The 22,331-nt window shown below is 37.5% G+C and overlaps 1 protein-coding gene across 13 annotated transcripts in view; it reads left to right on the plus strand.

Moving 5' to 3' along the window:
* The window catches only part of PRKAA1 (protein kinase AMP-activated catalytic subunit alpha 1), a 36,228-nt gene that overhangs the window by 1,186 nt on the left and 12,711 nt on the right, over positions 1–22,331 (plus strand). For 4 of the 13 annotated variants that reach the window (XM_072824788.1, XM_072824791.1, XM_072824789.1 and 1 more), the window contains exons 2-6: positions 200–323; positions 16,441–16,582; positions 18,214–18,307; positions 18,790–18,834; positions 21,920–22,064. In XM_072824788.1, coding sequence (XP_072680889.1) covers positions 18,248–18,307; positions 18,790–18,834; positions 21,920–22,064 — 250 coding nt within the window. In that variant the 5' untranslated portion in view covers positions 200–323; positions 16,441–16,582; positions 18,214–18,247. Of the gene's footprint in view, positions 1–199; positions 332–16,440; positions 16,583–18,213; positions 18,308–18,789; positions 18,835–21,919; positions 22,065–22,331 lie in introns of all 13 variants that reach the window. The other 9 variants (XM_072824785.1, XM_072824786.1, XM_072824792.1 and 6 more) reach the window with 8 other exon arrangements.

Here is a 22,331-nt window from a genome sequence, read left to right on the forward strand (position 1 = left end):
TAGGGATGTAGAGGAAGGAAGCATGGAACTGATAAATATAATTCATGCATTGGCTTTGGATAAATAACCTATGACTTGCATATACCAAGCTCTTGGTAAATGTTTGACTTGAAAGAAAAAAAGTTGTGAAAGTCTGAACAGTGAATTAACTGAGCCTTGCTTTACCGGAGCTAAATAAACATTTTCTGATTTTATCTAGGGATGGAAGAGGAGAACCCTTCCTTCTCTTGCTCTTTCTGAGTCATAGAACTGGAAAATTGCTGTATAGCCCACAGGGAAGCAACTGCCTAAGCCTTCTTATGAAAATCAGCAAGGCCAACAATGTAAGAAAGTAAGAAGCAAATGCCAGAATAGGGTAATAAGAGCCATCAGGGTGGGTCTATATTAGGCCAGTAAGATGTCTCTGTGCCCTCAAAGTTATTTTTAGCTATGTTGTCAGTCTCTTTACTTGTTAGCAATTACTAACTGCTTTTAGTTGACAAATATTTGTAAGAAGTGCTCATTAATGCCCCAGAATAGTGATGACAGTCTTGATGCCCTTATTCCTCCCAGGGTTCTGCTTGGATTAGGATGCTCATCATTCTAATAAAGACCTGTGTAATTCAGGTCTCATATTTGTGTTTGCTAGGTAGCTTTTGGCATGGTGGTAAATAGGAAAGCAAGAGGAGATTTTTCATTTTCTGAATTTGATCTGTGATGTCTGTGACAAGAATCCTTCCAGTGAGTGCTGTTCCTTAGCCTTCATTCTTCCACATGTGCCTCTCTTGAATACTAAATACCATCAACCTCTCCTCTTGTATCATAGAAAAGCTAATATTCATCAAAGAATCAAAGGTTTCATTGATAGGGTTAAATTTGTTCATAAATACATCAGTTGATACTGGTCAAAATCCTCATCCAGTGCATTTTTAAGTTGTCAAGCAGTTGTGATGCTTTTTGCTCCAAGTATAGTAATAGAAAATCAACCTAGCCAAGAATATCTCTGTGCTTCTCTCTCCAAAGCACAGAAGCTTCAGCATACCTCTCACGAGTCTCATGGGCTCATCTAGTCCTTGGGACCAGGGATGCCTTGTGCCAATTGGTTTAGGCTTATGTTCCTAAGTAGGTACTCGCAAGGGAGATAGTGTTACCCATGGTGGAATATGGCCCATTGTTGAGTGTGTGTGTGGTGAGGGCATCTTATTCTGATATACTTAGTGGAGGGAGACAGGATAAATACCTATACAGAATGGGTATTAATTGTTAGGAGAGAGAGAGGTGGACATAGATGCTCATTTGAGCAGGTTAAAACAGCTGTTACAATGGTGGTGTTGGTAACTTACACTAGCCTTAATTTGACAGGAATTCTTATGAATGATATGATTAGCCATGTATTTCAATGGAGATAGTTTGGAGTAGATAGAGCTTTTAAAATTAGTTACACGTTGGTAAATATAACATAGGAAAGGAATCTAACAGAATATTAGATATTAGATGATATTAATCTACAATATCATCTAATATTAGATGATATTGATACACAGACAAATTCCCACTATGATATTATATGCTTAGAAGAAATTTTATTTTGGGGGGCAAAGGAAACTATAAATTTGCAGTGATATTTTGTTTCCTATTACAGGCTAAAAAAGTCATTTGGTAACAATGATATCATTGTGAGGGGAAAGTTTAAACAGACTACTAAAGTTGGTTTGGGATTATGCTTGAATTATCTTTTATATTTCCAAATTACCCTTTTCTAATCCTGGCTATCAGGGTGTTAGTCTCTATTCCCTTGCAGGATCCACTCCCCTTTCCCTAGGTACAACAGTTTTAAAAGCATGGATGAACAGAGAGTCATGTTACTATTGCAGTAAATTAAAATGGCAGTTTTTGTTAAGTTTTCCAAGAGAAGAGAAGATGGTCTCTTTAGTGGTGTAGGTGGTCTTCGGCAAATGAGTTGTTTATATACGCAACCTATTAAGTTGGGGAGCATTTTTCTACATAAAACTGCAATTTCAGGTAAATAGGTGAATCAGGCGCAGTAGAAATTATTTAAAAATTTCTTTAAGGAGGGATGCCTGGGTGGCTTAGCAGTTAAAGCGTCTGCCTTAGGCTCAAGGCGTGATCCTGGGACTTGGCGTGATCCTGTCCCACAAGGGGCTCCTTGCAGGGAGCTTGCTTCTCCCTCTGCCTGTGTCTCTGCTTCTGCCTGTCTCTCTCTGTGTCTCTCCTGAATAAACAAATAAAATCTTTAAACAAAAACAAAACAAAAATTTCTTTAAGGAGGGCAGTTCTTGGCTAGCTTAGTCAGTAAAGCATGCTACTCTTCATCTTGGTTCATGAGTTCAAGTCCCCACATTGGATGCAGAGCTTACTAAAAAAAAAAAGTCTTTAAGGAAAAAAGTTATGTATTGTATCTATCTATCTATCTGTATCAGTTTAGGTAGTCTCAAGTTACAAAAACTGAAGAAGTAGAAGAGCATGTACTGTCATGTTATTTATGTAAATTTTAAAGTCATGCAAAAACACCCAAACATTGCTAGTGAGAGTAAATTATTGCCACTCCTATAGAGTGTGATAGTATTTATTAAAGTTAGCCCAGCAATTCGACCTCTAGGAATTTATCCTATAGATATACTCCTGTGTGTAGGAAATAATGAATTTATTCATTCTCATATTGTTTATAAATACAAAGGGTTGGAAACAACCTTTCTAGTAGGACAATAGTTAAATTATGGTTATCCATACAATGATATGCCTTGCAAACATTAGAAAAAAACAAGATTTTATATAATTTAGGGAGCAATTTCCAAGGTGTATTTTTAAGAGGAAGAATAAGGGGATAGTAGAACAAATTAGAAGAGAGTATACCTACCATTTGTGTATAAAAAATAGGAGCAAATAAGGCATTTAAGTGTAACTACTTGCATATGTATGGATAAACATACCCTTTAAAGATAAACATGAAACCATTACATTAGTTGTTCAGAGGAGAGGAACTAGGTAGCAGGGGGACATTTCACTATATCCTTTTGTACTGTTTAATTGTCTGGTGCAGGCATTAGAATATATATAAAATTAAATTTGTAGAAATAAACATAGGGAAAACATTGTTACAGTATTGTTTATGGGTTCATACAGGAAGGGAAGACAAATAAAATACCACATTCGAAGTAGTGGTTACCTCTTGGGAGAGAGAAAGGAGAAAGAGATCTGGGAGGGGCATACAGAGCTTTATTTGCATCTGTGATGTTTTACTGCCTAAGCTAGTGGTGGGTGGAACATGGGTATTTGGTTTGCCTTTTGGGATGCCTGAAATGTTTTGTTAGGAAAACCTGCCTTTCTCAAATTTATACTTATAGCTTTTAAAGCTCACCCCTCTCTAGAATTATTTTCCTTATACTTTTAGGAGTGAGGTTTTTTGTTTTGCTTTGTTTTTGTTTGTTTTTAAGATTTATATATTTATTTTAGAGAAAGAAGGCAAGAATGGGGTGGGCAAGAATGGGGTGGATGAGGGAGGGGCAGAGGGAAAGAGAGAATCCTAAACAGGCCCCCGAAGTGCAGCTCCATTACAGGGTCTTGAGATCTTGACATGAGCTGAAATCAAGAGTCCTATGCTTAACCAATTGAGCCACCCACGCACCCAGAGTGAGATTCTTTTTACTCTTAATTTTAGAGTGGGAATTATATAGGTGATTAGAATATCTTTAGTAGATATTTCTTTGTGGTATCTCTTTCCTATTTAACATTTTCTCTTCCAAAGTATGATCTTGTTTCACTTTAGGATTTACATATCTGATTAGGAGAGCATTTGTTACAGTGTTCTACGGTTAGACAAAGTTCCCTTTAGAAAGCAGTAACATGTTAGCTAGTAGTTGACTAACTTGTGAGGGACACATTGTGAATCCTGGTAACCTTTGCTGTGAGTGACCTGCAAGTCTTCCGTGGCAGAAATACCTGTCTTCCCGTTTTGTTCAAAAAAGATATCTTAGGAATGTGTGGGTGGCTCAGTCCATTAGACATTGGACTCTTGATTTTCGCTCAGGTTGGGATCTCAGTGTCGTTGAGATGGAGCCACACATCAGGCTCTGCAGTGGGCATGGAGTCTGGTTAAGGCTCACTCTCTCCCTCTCTTTTTTTTTTTTCTTTTTTTTCTCCCTCTGTCCCTACCCCTGCTTGTTCTCTCTTTCTCATAAATAGATAGATAGATAGATAAATAATTCTTTTAAAAAGCCCAGTATCTTAGCACTACTGTAAAAACAGTGACAGTCTGGGGTACCTGGCTGGCTCAGTGGTTGAGCATCTGCCTTTAGCTCAGGTCATGATCCTGAGGTCATGGGATTGAGTCTCACATCAGACTCCCCCCCCACCGTGGGGAGCCTGCCTCTCCCTCTGCCTATGTCTCTGCCTCTCTCTCTCTCACTGTGTGCCTATCATAAAAAAAAAAAAAGAAATAGTTAAGTATCTGCACCTATGTGCACCTATCTCTCTCTCTCTATCTCTCATGAATAAATAAATGAAATCTTTAAAAAACCCACAGAACAGTGACAGTTGGAAGAGTTAAGTTTTGAGCTTTCGGAAAGGGGAATGGTTCTCTTAATGCATATTCCTGACAAGGTCCACTTGTTATTGATGTAGCAGCAATTCATTTGTCTGCAACTGAATTTAGTTCAAAGGAGAATCTTTTGCGTAGTTTTATTGTTTTTTTTTTTTTTTTTAAGATTTTATTTGAGAGAGTGAGCGAGAGTGGAGGAGGGGCGGAGGGAGAGGGAGAAGCAGACTCCCCTGATGAGCAGGGAGCCCATGTGGGGCTCACCCCAGGGCTCTGAGATAATGACCTGATCTGAAGGCAAATGCTTAACAGACTGAGTCACCAGGCACCCATCTTTTGCTTAGTTGTGAGGAAACAGTTTAGGGTTTGATATTGTGCCAAGTTCCCCCCCCTCCGCCCCCAGTTTTCTGCATATTAATGGTGCGGTAGAGTAGATAGGTCATAAGACTTGGAGTCAGAATACCTATTCCAACTTGATCACTTAATAGCTTTATTTAATCAAATTGCATAATCTCTTAGAGCCTCATAATTACCTATATCATAGGTTTGTTGTGAGGCTTAAGTGTGATAATGTGTTTTTTCTAAGCTATAAAACACTATTTTCAAAAGTATTGTTACTAAAATTCTAATGTTGAAGTTTGTTGTTAATTGGGTTCAAGGCAAATATATTTGTTCCTATAATTAAAGAAAAGAACAGATTATGATATGATAGCTTTACATTACCAAGATTTTGCTGGGAAGAAAGAGGGAGAAAGACAATATTCAGAAGGGCTATTGCCTACTCTGAAAGAGAAAATATCTGAGCCATCAATTTTGGGACACTATTTGAAAACTGTGGCAGGAAAAGCCTGTATTTAAGTAAGACAGGTTAAAAATGTTTGACAGGTTTCTTTACTAGGCCATATAATAATTCAAAAGCCATTATTGTGTTAATATGCATAGTAGTTTCCAAAAGGGAGAGCATACATCCTTTCCCAGACTTCCTTCCTTATGCCATCTTTTTCTGTGGAGAGTCTTCACTTCTAGTATTTTGTAAAGCATAATTCTTAAAATTCATTGTAATAATTTTAGCTTTATGAGTTTTGGAGCCCATAGAAAATTCAAATTCCCAAATTAGAGCATTGGAGAGAGGGCTGTAAGAGTTAACTCCAGGTAGGCTGTGAAGCGTGAAACACAACTTCAAAAAGCAGAATCCATGGAGCTGGAACCTAATAGCCTAGGAGCAAAAGAAGTCCTATCCAGCTAACTTCCACAGATGTCACTGTGTGAGGGCACAGAGGAGTAACTGATGCTCATCAAAGGTGAATATTTGTTTGGTTCCCAGTCATTATGTACAGCGTGTTCCATTTAAGAATTATTGGGCATGTGTAGTACCTATGAGAAAACCTGCTTTCAAAAAAGATTACTTTTGTTAACTTGTTAATCTTCATGGTGAATATCATATTTTAGAAAAAACAGTGTTTCCTAGGGCTGTAATAACAAAGTACCACAAACTCGGTGGCTTAAAACAACAAATTTATTCTCTCACAGTTCTGGAGGCCAAAAGTCCAAAATCAAGGGGTTTGTAGGGTTACACTCCCTTGGAAGGTTCTTGGTGAGAGTCTCTTCCTTGCCTCTCCAAGCATTTGGTGCCTCCTGGTGTTCCTTGGCCTGTGGTAGCTAAATTCCATTCTGTGCCTCTGTCTTCCCTGGCCTCTTGTGGGTGTGTCTTTGTTCTCTCCTCTTCTTATAAAGGATACCATTCATTTGATACAGAGCCCACTCTAAATCTAGGATGATTTCATCTTCAGATCCTTAATTGATTACCTCTGCAACTACCCCATTTCCACATATGATCCATCCTAGGTTCTGGTGGAAACGAATTTGGGGTCCAGGGGCAACATTCAGTCTATTACACTTGTTGTTTTATATGCTTTTTGGTTTTATGCCCTTGGTTTCTCCCTTATAATACTTTAATTTTCAAGAAACTTTTAAATTGGTCTGGTAGAATGAATAAAGTGTGTTCTTGGTATCTTGTCTTAAAACACTGAAGTTGTTATGAGGCAGGTTTTTAGTAGACTGAATTAATTTTGTCATCTAGGAAAAAGATTGTAGTGGCAATGCCAGGCACATAGGTGCAGATACTTAACTATTTCTTTTTTTTTTTTTTTTTTTTTATGATAGGCACACAGTGAGAGAGAGAGAGGCAGAGACACAGGCAGAGGGAGAAGCAGGCTCCATGCACCGGGAGCCCGATGTGGGATTCGATCCCGGGTCTCCAGGATCGCGCCCTGGGCCAAAGGCAGGCGCCAAACCGCTGCGCCACCCAGGGATCCCCACTTAACTATTTCTTAAACGAATGAATGAATGTTTAGAATAATTCTTAGTGGTAATGGGGCAATTCAGTCCATTATTCTTTTCAAAACTGTAAGACTATAGGGGCGCCTGGGTGGCTCAGTTGGTTAAGCATCTGACTCTTGATTTTGCATGGTCTCAGGGTGGTGAGATGGAGCCCTGCCTTCAGTTGGGAACTCAGTGGGGATGGGGTGGAAGGTTCTCCTTGGGGATTTCTCTCTCTCTCCGTCTCCCTCTGCCTCTCCTCCCACTTGAGTTCTGTCTCTTAAATAAATAAACCTTTAAAAAAAACCTGTAAGACTATAAAGATTACTCTGATAATGTTCAACTTCTTAGATTTATGTTTTATTGAAAGGATATCTGTATTTGTATTATACTATGTGTAATGCCCTTTTGAGGATTATCTTTAAAAAAAATTACCATATTTCACTTACTGTTTTGGGAATAGCACAAGTTTTTGAGACAGATGGGGTTCATGTTTTGATTCTCCTAGCCCCTAGCCGTGTGCCTTTGGGCAGGTTATTTCATTCCTGTTCCTCAGTTACCTGTAAAGTGTTGGTAATTATATCAGTCTTCAAGGGTTGATTAGAGTTAGAGAGTCAGTAGGTTTGGGCACAAAGTGGGTATGTCATGAATATTAACTACACAGTTGTATATCTTAATTACATTATGTGTTACAAATCAACTAAATTTATGACTTAAACTCAAGTCTAATTCACCTGTTTTTTTTGTTTGTTTTTTTGTTTTACCTGTGTGCTCTTGTGTGATTGAATAAATGTTCCTATAGTTTTTAGGTAGTAGGTGAAATCACTGTCAAGTACTTGGTGCTAAGTGTGTATGTCTAGCAATAATATGTTGAAAATTAACCAAAGTCAGGAAATGGTTGAACTTTGGAAGCTGGAAATCTCAGGATTGGTAGTGATGGAAAGGGGGAGGATAGAGGTTGGTGGAATTTAAGCTTATGGGGATGGGAACTAGATGCATAGAAATTAAAGCTATTAATTATTTAGCACTTATTATGGGCTTAGATAAAGGGATGCTACTGAATCTATGTGGATAAGGAGGACAAATCAAAGAGCTGAGATAATTGGCCATATGAGAATTAAATCAGAAAATTTATGGCTGATTAAATAGGGGTAGAGGGCAGGTTTGGGAGCAACGGAAAATAAATAGTCCTAAATAGTAATAGCCACCGTTTATTATCAAGCGCTTACTGTGCCAGCCAGGTGCTATGTAAAGTGCTTTACAAACCCTATTTTATGTATTCCTTACAATTACTCCTATGGAGTATGTGGTATTTTTATTTTTATTTTTTTTATTTTTTATTTTTTTTTAATTTTATTTATTTATGATAGTCACATAGAGAGAGAGAGAGAGAGAGAGAGAGGCAGAGACATAGGCAGAGGGAGAAGCAGGCTCCATGCACCGGGAGCCTGACGTGGATTCGATCCGGGGTTTCCAGGATCACGCCCTGGGCCAAAGGCAGGCGCCAAACCGCTGCGCCACCCAGGGATCCCGGTATTTTTATTTTTACAGACAAATGAATAGAAGGTTGAAGTAATTTAATTTGCCCAGATCAAACATTTTGTAAATAACTTTTATACTGGAAAACCCAGGTCTGAGTATATATATATATATAAGAAAATTTTGAGATCAATACATGAATGAATTTGAGAGAATCTGATTAATCAGATTAAATGTATATATATTAAATATATATATATTTATTACTCCTAATGTTTAATGCTATCAGCTGCCCTTTTCTCCCCCTAAAAATGTTCTATTGGTATACCAGCCATGAAAAAGGAATTAGTGCACTAATTTTCCCTTAAAAAAAAAAAAAAAACTGATCATGTACCCTGCTTATTTATTTAGTTGTGTGTGTGTATGAGAGAGAGAGAATTTGATCTCGTTACAGTGGCTGTCGAAACACCTTCCCCTCCTCTGCTGCTGTTCAATTTTTGTTTGAATACTATTTATACAGTCATACTTTGGTGATTTCTGTTTCAAAAATGAAGAAGATCTGCCTCTATTCTAATTTATAATTTGATGAAATGCTCATGTATTAGAAAAAAGTCTTCAGTTATTGGTTATTGATTATTTGGTTATTGATTTCATTCTGCTTATTTAGCCTTCTTTTGGAGGGGGCTTCTATTCACAGGTGGAATAATATGCTACTCCCTATTTCTCATGAATTGAATTTTACTTGATTCCTTATTCTTGGTCTATCACCATCCCTCCTTGTCTTTCCAATTTCTTCCTCATTTTTGGTATGTGTTCAATAAAATTTTCTGTCACATTTCTGTAACTTACTGCTTTCTACATGATTTTAACTGTTCTGTTGTCTTACTCTGCTTTTTTTTTTTTTTTTAATTTTTATTTATTTATGATAGTCACAGAGAGAGAGAGAGAGGCAGAGACACAGGCAGAGGGAGAAGCAGGCTCCATGCACCGGGAGCCCGATGTGGGATTCGATCCTGGGTCTCCAGGATTGCGCCCTGGGCCAAAGGCAGGCGCCAAACCGCTGTGCCACCCAGGGATCCCTCTGCTTTTACTTCATAACTTCTATAATTTCTTTTTTTATTTAAAAGATTTTATTTTTTTATTTTATGTATTTATTTTAAAAAATATTTTATTTATTTATTCATGAGAGAGACACACAATGAGAGAAAGGCAGAGACACAGGCAGAGGGAGAAGCAGGCTACATGCAGGGATCCTGATGTGGGACTGGATCCTGGGACTCCAGGGTCACTCCTTGGGCCGAAGGCAGGCACTAAACCGCTGAGCCACCCAGGGATCCCTGAAGATTTTATTTTTAAGTAATTTTTATATCCCATCCAATGTGGGGCTCAAACTTAAAACCCTGAGATCAAGAGTCCTATGCTCTACTGATTGAGCCATGCAGGCACACCATAACGTCTATATTAGCACTTGGTGATAGCTAATTTTTTCTAGAACATTAATGTAGTTCTTGGATGAGCATTGTTAGTGTATTCTTTTTACTTTAGTCTTTTGTACTTTAAAACTTTTTGGTTTTTCTTACTTTATAGTTAAATTTTGGTCATCTTTAGAGGCCAGGGAGGTCCCAAGGATCCAGGTTTTGGTCAGTAATGTTTTCTGTGGCAGCGTTACTGGCATATAGTAGATGCTTAATACATGAATAAATTTGAGAGAATGCTTTGAATCACCTTTTCCAGCTCCTTACTTAATGACAGAATATACGTGTGGAGTTTCAATAAGACCCAGTTGTTACCTAAAATGAATTGGGGTTGAAATTAGGTTGAGTGGGGTGGGATATGAGAGGGGACTGGTTGATTTGTGATGAATTGGAGTTCAGTCCGAAATGGATTCTGCTGTAATATTCTTTCCAAATCAGAGCCTGCCAGTTGTATCCAGCATTGTGGTGTTACCAGTCTTGTTTCATCTATGTAGTTAATGGGACAGGGTTTCTAATAAGCCATTGCTTGAAGGTTTTGTGGGTAGTTGGGACAGATGAGATTACTACTTGTTCAGGTATCAATAAACTAGGTCTAAGAAGATACTTCCTGAATTGGGGTTTAATAGTCAAGTTGACTCCTCTTAAATCACATTTGATTGGTTATGGAAGATTGGAGATAGCCTTACCAGAAATTAGAATATGCTTCTAATTTCCACAGTCCATTTCAGCTCTGATTATAGGTTTTTCTCTGTCCCTGATTTCAGTGATATTTTATGAGTTTTTTTATTAATAAATTTATTTTTTATTGGTGTTCAATTTGCCAACGTACAGAATAACACCCAGTGCTCATCCCGTCAAGTGCCCCCCTCAGTGCCTGCCACCCAGTCACCCCCACCCCCCGCCCTCCTCCCCTTCCACCACCCCTAGTTCGTTTCCCAGAGTTTGGAGTCTTCCATGTTCTGTCTCCCTTTGTGATATTTCCCACTTATTTTTTCTCCTTTCCTCTTTATTCCCTTTCACTATTTTTTATATTCCCCAAATGAATGAGACCATATAATGTTTGTCCTTCTCCGATTGACTTTTTTCACTCAGCATAATACCCTCCAGTTCCATCCACTTTGAAGCAAATGGTGGGTATTTGTCGTTTCTAATGGCTGAGTAATATTCCATTGTATACATAAACCACATCTTCTTTATCCATTCATCTTTCGATGGACACCGAGGCTCCTTCCACAGTTTGGCTAATGTGGACATTGCTGCTAGAAACATCGGAGTGCAGGTGTCCCGGAGTTTCATTGCATCTGAATCTTTGGGGTAAATCCCCAACAGTGCAATTGCTGGGTCATAGGGCAGGTCTATTTTTAACTCTTTGAGGAACCTCCACACAGTTTTCCAGAGTGGCTGCACCAGTTCACATTCCCACCAACAGTGCAAGAGGGTTCCCTTTTCTCCGCATCCTCTCCAACATTTGTGGTTTCCTATCTTGTTAATTTTCCCCATTCTCAGTGCTTTGAGGTGGTAGCTCATTGTGGTTTTGATTTGTATTTCCCTGATGGCAAGTGATGCGGAGCATTTTCTCATGTGCATGTTGGCCATGTCTTTGTCTTCCTCTGTGAGATTTCTGTTCATGTCTTTTGCCCATTTCATGATTAGATTGTTTCTTTGCTGTTGAGTTTAATAAGTTCTTTATAGATCTTGGATACTAGCCCTTTATCTGATACGTCATTTGCAAATATCTTCTCCCATTCTGTAAGTTGTCTTTGAGTTTTGTTGACTATCCTTTGCTGTGCTTCTTATCTTGATGAAGTCCCAATAGTTCATTTTTGCTTTTGTTTCTTTTGCCTTCGTGGATGTATCTTGCAAAAAGTTACTGTGGCTGAGTTCAAAAAGGGTGTTGCCTGTGTTCTCCTCTAGGATTTTGATGGAATCTTGTCTCACGTTTAGATCTTTCATCCATTTTGAGTTTATATTTGTGTATGGTGCAGGAGAGTGGTCTAGTTTCATTCTTCTGCATGTGAGGCCAGCATCACCTTAATTCCAAAACCAGACAAAGACCCCACCAAAAAGGAGAATTCTAGACTAATATCCCTGATGAACATGGATGCAAAAATTCTCAACAAGATACTAGCCAATAGGATCCAACAGTACATTAAGATTATTCACCATGACCAAGTAGGATTTATCCCTGGGATGCAAGGCTGGTTCAACACTTGTAAAGCAATCAGTGTGATTCATCATATCAGCAAGAGAAAAAACAAGAACGATATGATCCTCTCAATAGATGCAGAGAAAGCATTTGACAAAATACAGCATCCATTCCTGATCAAAACTCTTCAGAGTGTAGGGATAGAGGGAACATTCCTCAACATCTTAAAAGCCATCTACGAAAAGCCCACAGCAAATATCATTCTCAATAGGGAAGCACTGGGAGCTTTTCCCCTAAGATCAGGAACAAGACAGGGATGTCCACTCTCACCACTGCTATTCAACATAGTACTAGAAGTCCTAGCCTCAGCAATCAGGCAACAAAAAGACATGAAAGGCGTTCAAGGGATCCCTGGGTGGCACAGCGGTTTAGTGCCTGCCTTTGGCCCAGGGCGTGATCCTGGAGACCCGGGATCGAATCCCACGTTGGGCTCCCGGTACATGGAGCCTGCTTCTACCTCTGCCTGTGTCTCTGCCTCTCTCTCTCTCTCTCTCTCTCTCATTGTGTGCCTATCATAAATAAATTTAAAAAATAATAAAAAAAGCATTCAAATTGGCAAAGAAGTCAAACTCTCCCTCTTCGCCGATGACATGATACTCTACATAGAAAACCCAAAAGACTCCACCCCAAGATTGCTAGAACTCATACAGCAATTCGGCAGCGTGGTAGGATACAAAATCAATGCCCAGAAGTCAGTGGCATTTCTATACACTAACAATGAGACTGAAAAAAAGAGAAATTAAGGAGTCAATCCCATTTACAATTGCGCCCAAAAGCATAAGATACCTAGGAATAAACCTGACCAAAGAGGTAAAGGATCTATACCCTCAAAACTATAGAACACTTCTGATAGAAATTGAGGAGGACACAAAGAGATGGAAAAATATTCCATGCTCATGGATTGGAAGAATTAATATTGTGAAAATGTCAATGTTATCCAGGGCAATTTACACGTTTAATGCAATCCCTATCAAAATACCATGGACTTTCTTCAGAGAGAACAAATTATTTTAAGATTTGTGTGGAATCAGAAAAGACCCCGAATAGCCAGGGGAATTTTAAAAAAGAAAACCATAGCTGGGGGCATCACAATGCCAGATTTCAGGTTGTACTACAAAGCTGTGGTCATCAAGACAGTGTGGTACTGGCACAAAAACGGACACACAGATCAATGGAATAGAATAGAGAATCCAGAAGTGGACCCTTATCTTTATGGGCAACTAATATTCGACAAAGGAGAAAGACTATCCACTGGAAGATAGACAGTCTCTTCAATAAATGGTGCTGGGAAAATTGGACATCCACATGCAGAAGAATTTTATGAGTTTTTGATGGAAGTTTTTCCAGTGCATTCTTAGCCTCTTGTCTTTCAGGAAACTTCTATAATTTCTTAGCCATGGATGGTTTTGAAATTAGTTGAGCTCTACAAACAGTGGTTATAAGAAAATTTTGAGATTGCATTTATATTGCAGTAGTTTAGAACTGGCGTTTTTGATTCTGTGATAATGCTTTGGGTTAAGGTAGACTATGTCGCAGTTACACATTTGCTCAGTTCCTGGAAAGACTTGCATTATAGAGGTATTGTGCAGGTCAAAGAACCTGGACAAAATGGGAGGTGAACTTAGATAGTAAATTGTATTTTTGAAAAGGATTGAGACTTACACTGACTTAAGCACTTTTCTTAGATTCCTACTTTAACAAAGACTTTTTTCTCCAAATATGAAATATCTGTATAACCTAACCTTGGATTTAATATTAATAAGTAAAACATTTAAGAAAAGCAGCAAATGCTTTAAAACATTCAAAGTAATGAGGAACTACCCCATCCCCTGCCCCTCTCAACTGCAGGGGGTGTGGTGGGCAGAAGAGCTCATCACTCACTGTCTTGGGTAGCTGGTGGGGGGAAAATGTTGAACTGTTGAAAACCACTGGACCCGATGATCTGTAGAGTTCTCTTTAGTTTTAAAATTCTGTGCTTTTATTATTAAATCATCAAGAGCACATATTAAGTGAAGAGCAATGAGTCTTGTCTTTTAGAAAGATAATTATCTTGTTGCTCCCCCGTTTAACAGCCTGCAGTGGTTCATAATCCTTCAGAGTTTTTAAAGGGTGGGCAGGCTCAGCTCCATCCCAAATCCCAGATCAAGCAAAAAATCCTATTTAGATTGGAATAATGAGGGAAAAATCTTTGTTTAAAATAATGTTTTAAAAAGAAGTTTAGGGACGCCTGGGTAGCTCAGTGGTTGAGGCTCTGCCTTCGGTTCAGGGCATGATCCCGGGTCTCTGGGATTGAGTCCTGTATCAGGCTCCACGCAGGGAGCCCGACGTGGGACTCGATCCCGGGTCCCCAGGATCATGCCCTGGGCAGAAGGCGGCGCTAGACCGCTGAGCCACCTGGGCTGCCCTAAATAAAATCTTTAAAAAAAAAAAAAGTTTAAAATATCAATGTTGAGTTTTCTACTTGGAAATAATAAGAAGTATAGCATTAATCTGCTAAGGGCTGCCATAACAAAATACACAGATTGAATGGTTTTAACAAGAGATATTTTCTCACAGTCTGGAGGCTAAAAGGTTGAGATCAAGGTTTCAGTAGGGTTGATGCCTTCTAAGGTCTCTCTCCTTTAGCTCGCAGATGGCTGCTTCCTCCCTGTGTCCTCACATGTACCCCTGCATGTACCCCTGCTGCCTTTGTGTCCAGATTTCCTCTTAGAAGGATACCGGGAGTCCGGGTGTAGTAGGACAACCAAAACGGTTTCATTTTAACAGTCACTTCTTTAAACACCCTATCTCCAAATACTGTCACATTCTGAGACCAGGGTTAGGGTTTCAACATAAGAATTTTGGGGAAGACACAATTCGGTATCTAACAAACATAAATAAGAAGGGATTTCTTATTTATCATTACCTTTGCTTTCCCGCTGGTAATTACCAAGATTGCCAAGATTGCTCTCACCTATTGGTCTTACAAACTGTGTTCTAATTTAGAAGAGAACATTTTTTTCCCCTAAAAAGCTAAAATCCTAAGTCACTTATTTAAAAATTAAAAAGAAAAGCATACATATGTATTTCAAAAAGTCAAATAGTACTAAGAAGTATATTTATAAAACCGAATTCCTTACTCTAACTTTCTATTAATTTCTTCTGTAGTTAGCTCTAGTTTTTTTTTTTTTAACCTCCATACTTCTAATTGATCTATGCATGCATACAAGCTATTTCTTAATTCTTATTGACAGATTTTGTTGTTGTTGACTTTCTATTATGGTATATAAGGATTTCAGTTCCCTTATACCTTTTCCTCTACATCTTCATTCTTCTCATATAATTATATCATACTTAAAAAAATCCATACTTAGCATTGCATAATTGTGACTGTGTAAAAACTATTTGCCAGGCCAATACTGTGACTGTTTTGTTTATAATTTTTCTTGGAGTTATTAAATTACCTTGTTTTTTCTATTTGCTTAGTTTTCTTTGAACTGGAGACTAAATTTCCCATATCTTCAAATACCTCTGTAAAATCTCTTCAATACAATATTCTGTACTTTCAAACCTGTAAGATAATTTATCAGTCTCCCCTTCCCTCAACTGTCTTGAATCTTCCATCGCATTTCTGTCTGGATTTGTTGCCTTCTGCTCATCTGTTACCTAGGACTTTGCCTCATTACCATATTGGGGATTCTTTTCGTTTTTGTCCTACACTGGATCCCTTCTTCACTGGAGATTATCTTTCTTGGTTTATTTGTCTGATTTTAATAGAATATATATTCTCCAGTAGGTTCTAGAGAAAGGGTAAATAAAAGCTAATTTTTTGGAGACTAATCATCATTGATTATCTAGGCATAGCATTCAAAATTTAAAGAAAATCACTTAATTTTTTAAAATTTAAAATAGAAATTGCATGTTCCTGAACTGAAACTTGAAAGGCTCAAAGGGCTATCTATAGGTAGGGGAAGTGTGTCTGTAATATGAGGGAATTTTTTGGGATGATGGAACTGTTCTGTATTTGATTCTAATGGTGGTTTTATCATTTTCTATGTGTTAAGATCCAGAGAATTATTCACCAAAAAAAATAGTTCAGTTTTTTTTTTTAAGTTCAGTTTGTATGTGTGATAATTTAAGAACTAAAAAATAAGAATTTAAAAGGGCAAAAAAGGTACAGCAAAAAGAAAGTCTCTTTTCTTTTTCTCTCTGTTAGCTTTCCAGTTTTCCTTTCTGGAAGAAACCACTGTTAGCAGTTTCTTATGTATTCTCCTGCTTAATCACTCTTGAAGACGTAAATAACATTTAGGGGCAAATCAAGCAGAACTGAAAGGAACTTAAATTTGCTCAGTATTTTCTGAGAATGTGAAGATTACTACTCTTTGACTATATCTAAAATGTTATTAATCAAGCCTGGCACTAATTTGTTAAAATTATTTCTCTTACAGTTGGCAAACATGAATTGACTGGGCATAAAGTTGCTGTGAAGATACTCAATCGACAGAAGATTCGAAGCCTTGATGTGGTAGGAAAAATCCGCAGAGAAATTCAGAACCTCAAGCTTTTCAGGCATCCTCATATAATTAAACTGTAAGATCCGATTATATTAAATATAGTCATACCACTTTTAAATCATTTTTATTAACCTGCTTAATCTGACAAGTGAGAAAGATAACTGACATTTCTTGAATCATCCCTCAAGGTTTTAAAATTTCTGCCTGTTGATGTATTTATCTAAACCTCATTCATGGTCACTTAAACCTCTGTCCACGTTTTGCCCTTGTGCTTATCAGCTGTTAACTTTCTCATTCATTCTTGTCTTTTGGACATGCCATCTGATAGATAACCTATGCTTCTGTTGCTGTAGAACCAACAGTGATGGGCTAGTAAGAAGTCTTCACCTTCAAATTCCACATGATGTCATTTAGCCTCACTAAATGCAATAGCAAGGCAGTAGAAAGGGTTTTTCCCCAAGCTGCTTATATCTGCTAAAACAAATAACAAAAGATAGAATTTCAGGAATCCAGTATTCAGAAAACAGTATTATGGTTATCTTGTAGTTGCCAGTTGTAGGGTCTGCATTTAAACTTATTGATCAGTTTTCTGATGTGGGCTCAGTTCAAACTGCTTAGGGTTTTATATTTAACTGGCTGGCTCAAAATTTTTCACTCTCACCGCTTCTCATTTGCTGAGGTGCCATGGTTTTAAGGTACATTTGGATGCTGATGACGCGTAAATACACATCTCCTGCTTTCATACCTCTTCCCTGAATTCCATTTCTATGCACCCACTGCCTACTTTACATCTCCATTCGGATGCCAGAACTGAACATTCTGTTACCGTCCCCCAAACCTGCTCTTCACACAGTTCTCACCCTCTTGAGTTAATATCCGGTTCCTCAGGGCAGAAATGTAGGTTTTTCTCTATGTTCCTATCATCCATTCCATCTCTTCAAAATACATTTAGGATCTGAGTGTTTCTCAATTCCTTCATTGCCATCAGTATATTGTGAGCCACTGTCATCTCTGTCATGGACTCTGCAGTAGCCTCTTGCTTCCACCTTTACCATCCCAGTCAGTTCTTCATATTGCTGCTGTAAATTAAAGTTACCCTTCCCTTTTAATAGATCAGACCCCACATGACTACTTTGCTTAAAACCTTCAATAGCTTTGCATTTCCCTTAGAGTAGAAGCCAAAGCCTCATCCTGGCTTGTAAGGTTCTCTGTCCTCTGGTCTCCAGTTACCTCTTTGACTGTACATCCTGTTTCTCTCTGCCAGTTCTCTTCGCTCTAGCCTTCTTACCATTCCTCAAACATACCAGGCAGGCTTCTACCTCAGGGCCTTTGCACTTGCTGTTCTCACTGCCTGGTTCACCTTCTTCCTAGATCATAGTATGGTTTGTTCCCTTCTATCAGGTTCTGCTCAAATGTTACTTTTATCAGAGAGTACTTCCTTAAGCACCCTGTATGAGAGATTCCCCTTAGTTTGCTTTATTTTTCTTCATAGCATGTTCCACCACCTGAGATATTGCTTATTTATTTAGTGTCTGTTTCCTGGCTCCTGGAACATGAACTCCATGAAGGCAGAGAATTTGTTTTGTTCCCTGCAGTTTTGCCAGCTTCTAGCACAGTGCCTGGTATATTATAGGCGCTTAGTAAATATTTTCTGAATGAATGAATATACATGTTTTAATATTGGTAGATAATGTTTTCTCTCACCAGGTACCAGGTCATCAGTACACCATCTGATATTTTCATGGTGATGGAATATGTCTCAGGAGGAGAGCTATTTGATTATATCTGTAAAAATGGAAGGGTAAGCTGTTCTGATTTAATCCTGTATATATTTTGTAACTCCCCTTATTCCTTACTAGCTTCAAGATGTCAGAAAGCAATTTTGTTAAGAGGTCTACTTAATAACCAGTTCCCTGGTTGCTCAGTATTTTCTGAGAATGTGAAGAATCATAGAATCACATTTGTCTAGAATCATAACTCTTTAGAGTTAGAAAAGACCTTAAAGATTATTTCCTTAGCCTGCTTACACAGATGTGGAAGCTGAGACTCACAGTTTATATGTTTACTCAAGGTCACGTGATTTATTAATGACGGAATTGGATTGAGACCCAGACCCCAGAACTCATGATCCTCCAACTCATGCTTTTAGGGTATACAAATACTTGTAACATATATCTTGAAGTATATATATGTAATCCCTGCAAAATATATTAATACTTAAAGATCTAGGCCTTGCTAGTCAACCCTAGTCACATTTAAATTGCATTCATTTTTTGGTTTCAGAAATCTGATGTACCTGGAGTAGTAAGAACAGGCTTCATGAAGGAGGTAGGAATTAGACTTAAAGAATTTAGAGTTGGAAGGAACTTTAGAAGGCATTTGGAACAGTATCTTAAGTTGCAGACACAGAAAGTGAACACTGACCTCCCCTGCCCATATTTTTTTCTCAGACCCAGGTTATATGGTATGCTAAAACCTCTTTCTAGAAGAGCTGTTATCTAGCAATAAGAAGTCACTTTTTCCCTCCCAGTCTAAAGTTCTTTATATCATTCATTCATTTGTTCTATATAGCATATCTGTTTACTTTCATCAAAATCAAGCTCATTAAATAACCAAGTTAATTTTGATTTTACCATTTTTTAACATGGTTCATTTCAATTTTTAGGAATTCTACTTCCCTATTCATTAACCCTTCCTCCCACCACCATGTTATGCCTGGAAAAATGGAAACAGGCACAAGTTGAATTGGTATCTCGTTTTCCTATCTTTTCCATTTGTCATATCTTGGTTATTTTACTTTACATTATGGGAGTTTTCTTCAGTTTTTACCTATTGCATATTAACATTTCAGCTGTCATATTTTCTATTTCAAAGATCTTTCTTGTTTTCTGAAATATTCTTTTTTAAATAGCCAGTTCTACTCTACAGATACAGTAACCTTATCTGTCTGAGGATAAGTTTTTTTTTTAAGCTTTTAATGTTAATTCCAGTGTAGTTAACAAACAATATTATATTAGTTTCATGTGTATAATATAGTGATTCAGCGATTCTGTGCTTGTCATGATAAGTGTACTTTTCATCCCCAGCACCATTTCACATCCCTCCACTCACCTCCCCTCTGGTTACCATTAGTTTGTTCTCTGCAGTTAAGAGTCAGCAATTGTAGTTCTTTTTTTTTTTTTTTTTTTTTTTTTACTCGTCTGTTTCCTGCATTGTTACTGTACCTTCTTTGCTCTGTTTTATTGGTCTTTGTCTTTTGTACATAGCTCTTAATAAGTAAGGTACTAAAGCCAAACTTATGTAGGTGGAAGTTATTGATGGATGGGCCTTCCCATTGGTTGAATAGGTAGGGATCTGTCCATTTTATTAGGGTATACCAAATGTCCATAATTTCAAGTATTTTCCCTTAGATCAGAAAGTTGCTCCAGAAGAAACCTTCCAATTTCTTTGAGGGTATTAGCTTAGCTGTCAGTACTCTGAGTGCTGAATTGGGAAGAGGCCTGCAAGTATGCTGACTTCCACTTAACCTTTGTGTTTTCCTTCTGATGCCTCATCCCTGTGTTGGTGTCCTTGAGAACAGAGCTGGTTCAGCTTTCCTCAAAAGTAAATCACCATGGGTCTTATCCCCCATTAGGCATGAGTTTAGAAATTCTTACTTTACCAATTGTCCTGTTTTTAGTCCTCCTCTCATTTCTCCCTTGCAAATTCCCAAGGCTTCTAAGCTTTTCCAGGGTTCTGTGTGCAGGCTAGTTTATTATTGGTTTCCACCCCTGTGGGCTTAGGTTTCTGGTCTCTCTGGTGAAATCTAATTATTGTTCATCCATTCTGCAGTTTGGAGATTCCTCTTTTTTTATTTAATTTTTTATTTAAATGCAGTTTAGTTAACATATAGTGTATTACTAGTTTCAGATGTAGACTTTAGTGATTCATCAGTTGCATATGAAACCCAGTGCTTATTAAACCAATTGCCCTCCCTAATGCCCATGAACTCCTCTTGATTACTACTGTCACTTCTCTTGTTCTTTTTGTCTTTATATCTAATGTCATTTTAGTGATGTTTCAGTGTGGTGACAAAAGGTTCAGTCTGCCATGTTTAACTGGAAATATGCTTTAACTTTTCTAATCTTTTGTAGACTTCCCATCCTTCATCTTTTGTACTGTATTTGTCAGTACAGTATAATTTTCATTTTTGTAGCCTGTTTAATTTCCTATTACATTTTGTTTAATCAGTTTTCTTTCACATTTAGGACACATTCTTTTCTTTCATTTAGTATATTTGATGTAAAGTTATATTAAAAAAGTGAACCTACATTTTTTCTAGAATTAAGTGAGATTGCTAACACATTGTTATTTTCTCTAGAGGAAGAGTATCTAATAGTACTTCAGTAGTTTTAATTTTGGTTTCAAAATAAATTACTAGTTTATCTTTCCTTCCAGATTGTCCATGCTATGTGAAGTATAGAAGTCTGGTTTTAGAATGCTAATTTTTGGCCTCTGTTAAAGAATGCATATTAGAATCCTTTGCCTAGAGAATTAATAGGCTGTTTATTAAATGTGACTTCTTGGTGCAGGCTCATCCAAGTGATGGCTTACTTTTGGGAAGAAATCATAAAATAAGAACATATGGATAAATGGGATGAGGAGGAGTTTTTTTTTTTTTTTTTGAGTGAGGAGTTTTAAAAATTTTTTAAAATATTAGTTGCTACTTAAGATCGCTTTTTTCAGGAAACAGACTAGAGACGCATGCTTTTTATATTTTATAAAACAGATGAATTAAGGTTTTTCTTTTAAAACTAAACTGTATTTCAGGACATATAATTTGATTGCTTGCTAATTTGTTAACAATCTTGACTGTTATTTCCTCGTATAGTCTAAAATAGTATCATCCACCCCAACATAATTCTCTGTGCCCTTATTCTGCTGTATTTTTCTTCAGAATACTCCTTGATGTGATACTTATTTCTTTATTGTCTATTTTCATCAACTAGAGTAGCGCCTTTGTTTTCTTCATTGTTGTATCTCGAGTGTCTGAAACTGCATGGCACATTGAAGATGCTCAATAAATATTTGTTAAAGGAATGAAGGATTAAATATTTCCGATTTATAGGAGAAAACACATCTAGTTTCAAGTAGAAATTGAAACTATTTGGAATAGCTCATGAAATAGGAAAGCAAGCTATTACAATGTAGTCACAAGAGTGATAACAGAAAGTTGAGTTACTGATTTGGGTTCCAAGATCCTCTTAGCAATTCATGCTCTGTATATCCATCTTCTCCGTGTTTCAAAAGTATTTCAGGATGAGGTTCATTTGAAGGTTTCGTGGATTTTGACTGTCTTATAGGTTGGAGAATTGTAGGTAGAAGAATTTCTTCTGAAAAACAAACCTTTAAAATGCTTCTCTACTTTTCTTAGCTGGATGAAAAAGAAAGTCGGCGTCTGTTTCAACAGATCCTTTCTGGTGTGGATTACTGTCACAGGCATATGGTGGTCCATAGAGATTTGAAACCTGAAAATGTCTTGCTTGATGCACACATGAATGCAAAGATAGCTGATTTTGGTAAGGAGATTTTTTTATAGTTTCACATATTATGTTTAATGAACATCAATAGCATTTTTCAGATAACCTTTACTTCTGTGCAATGGATTGAGTATCCCAAAATAGTGTATCCTCACCATTTTGTCTATGAGCTTACAAAGAGGAGAGATAAGGAATTCTCTTCTTAGTTTTATGCCTTTAAATTGAGTTTTATGATAGTAGGTAAATAATTTAAGTTGGCAGCCTTAGAAGCGTCATTTGGTAGAGCCTTATTTGTGAAAGAGAAGG

The sequence above is a fragment of the Canis lupus genome, chromosome 4, assembly GCF_048164855.1.
Source record: "Canis lupus baileyi chromosome 4, mCanLup2.hap1, whole genome shotgun sequence".
NCBI lineage: Eukaryota > Metazoa > Chordata > Mammalia > Carnivora > Canidae > Canis > Canis lupus.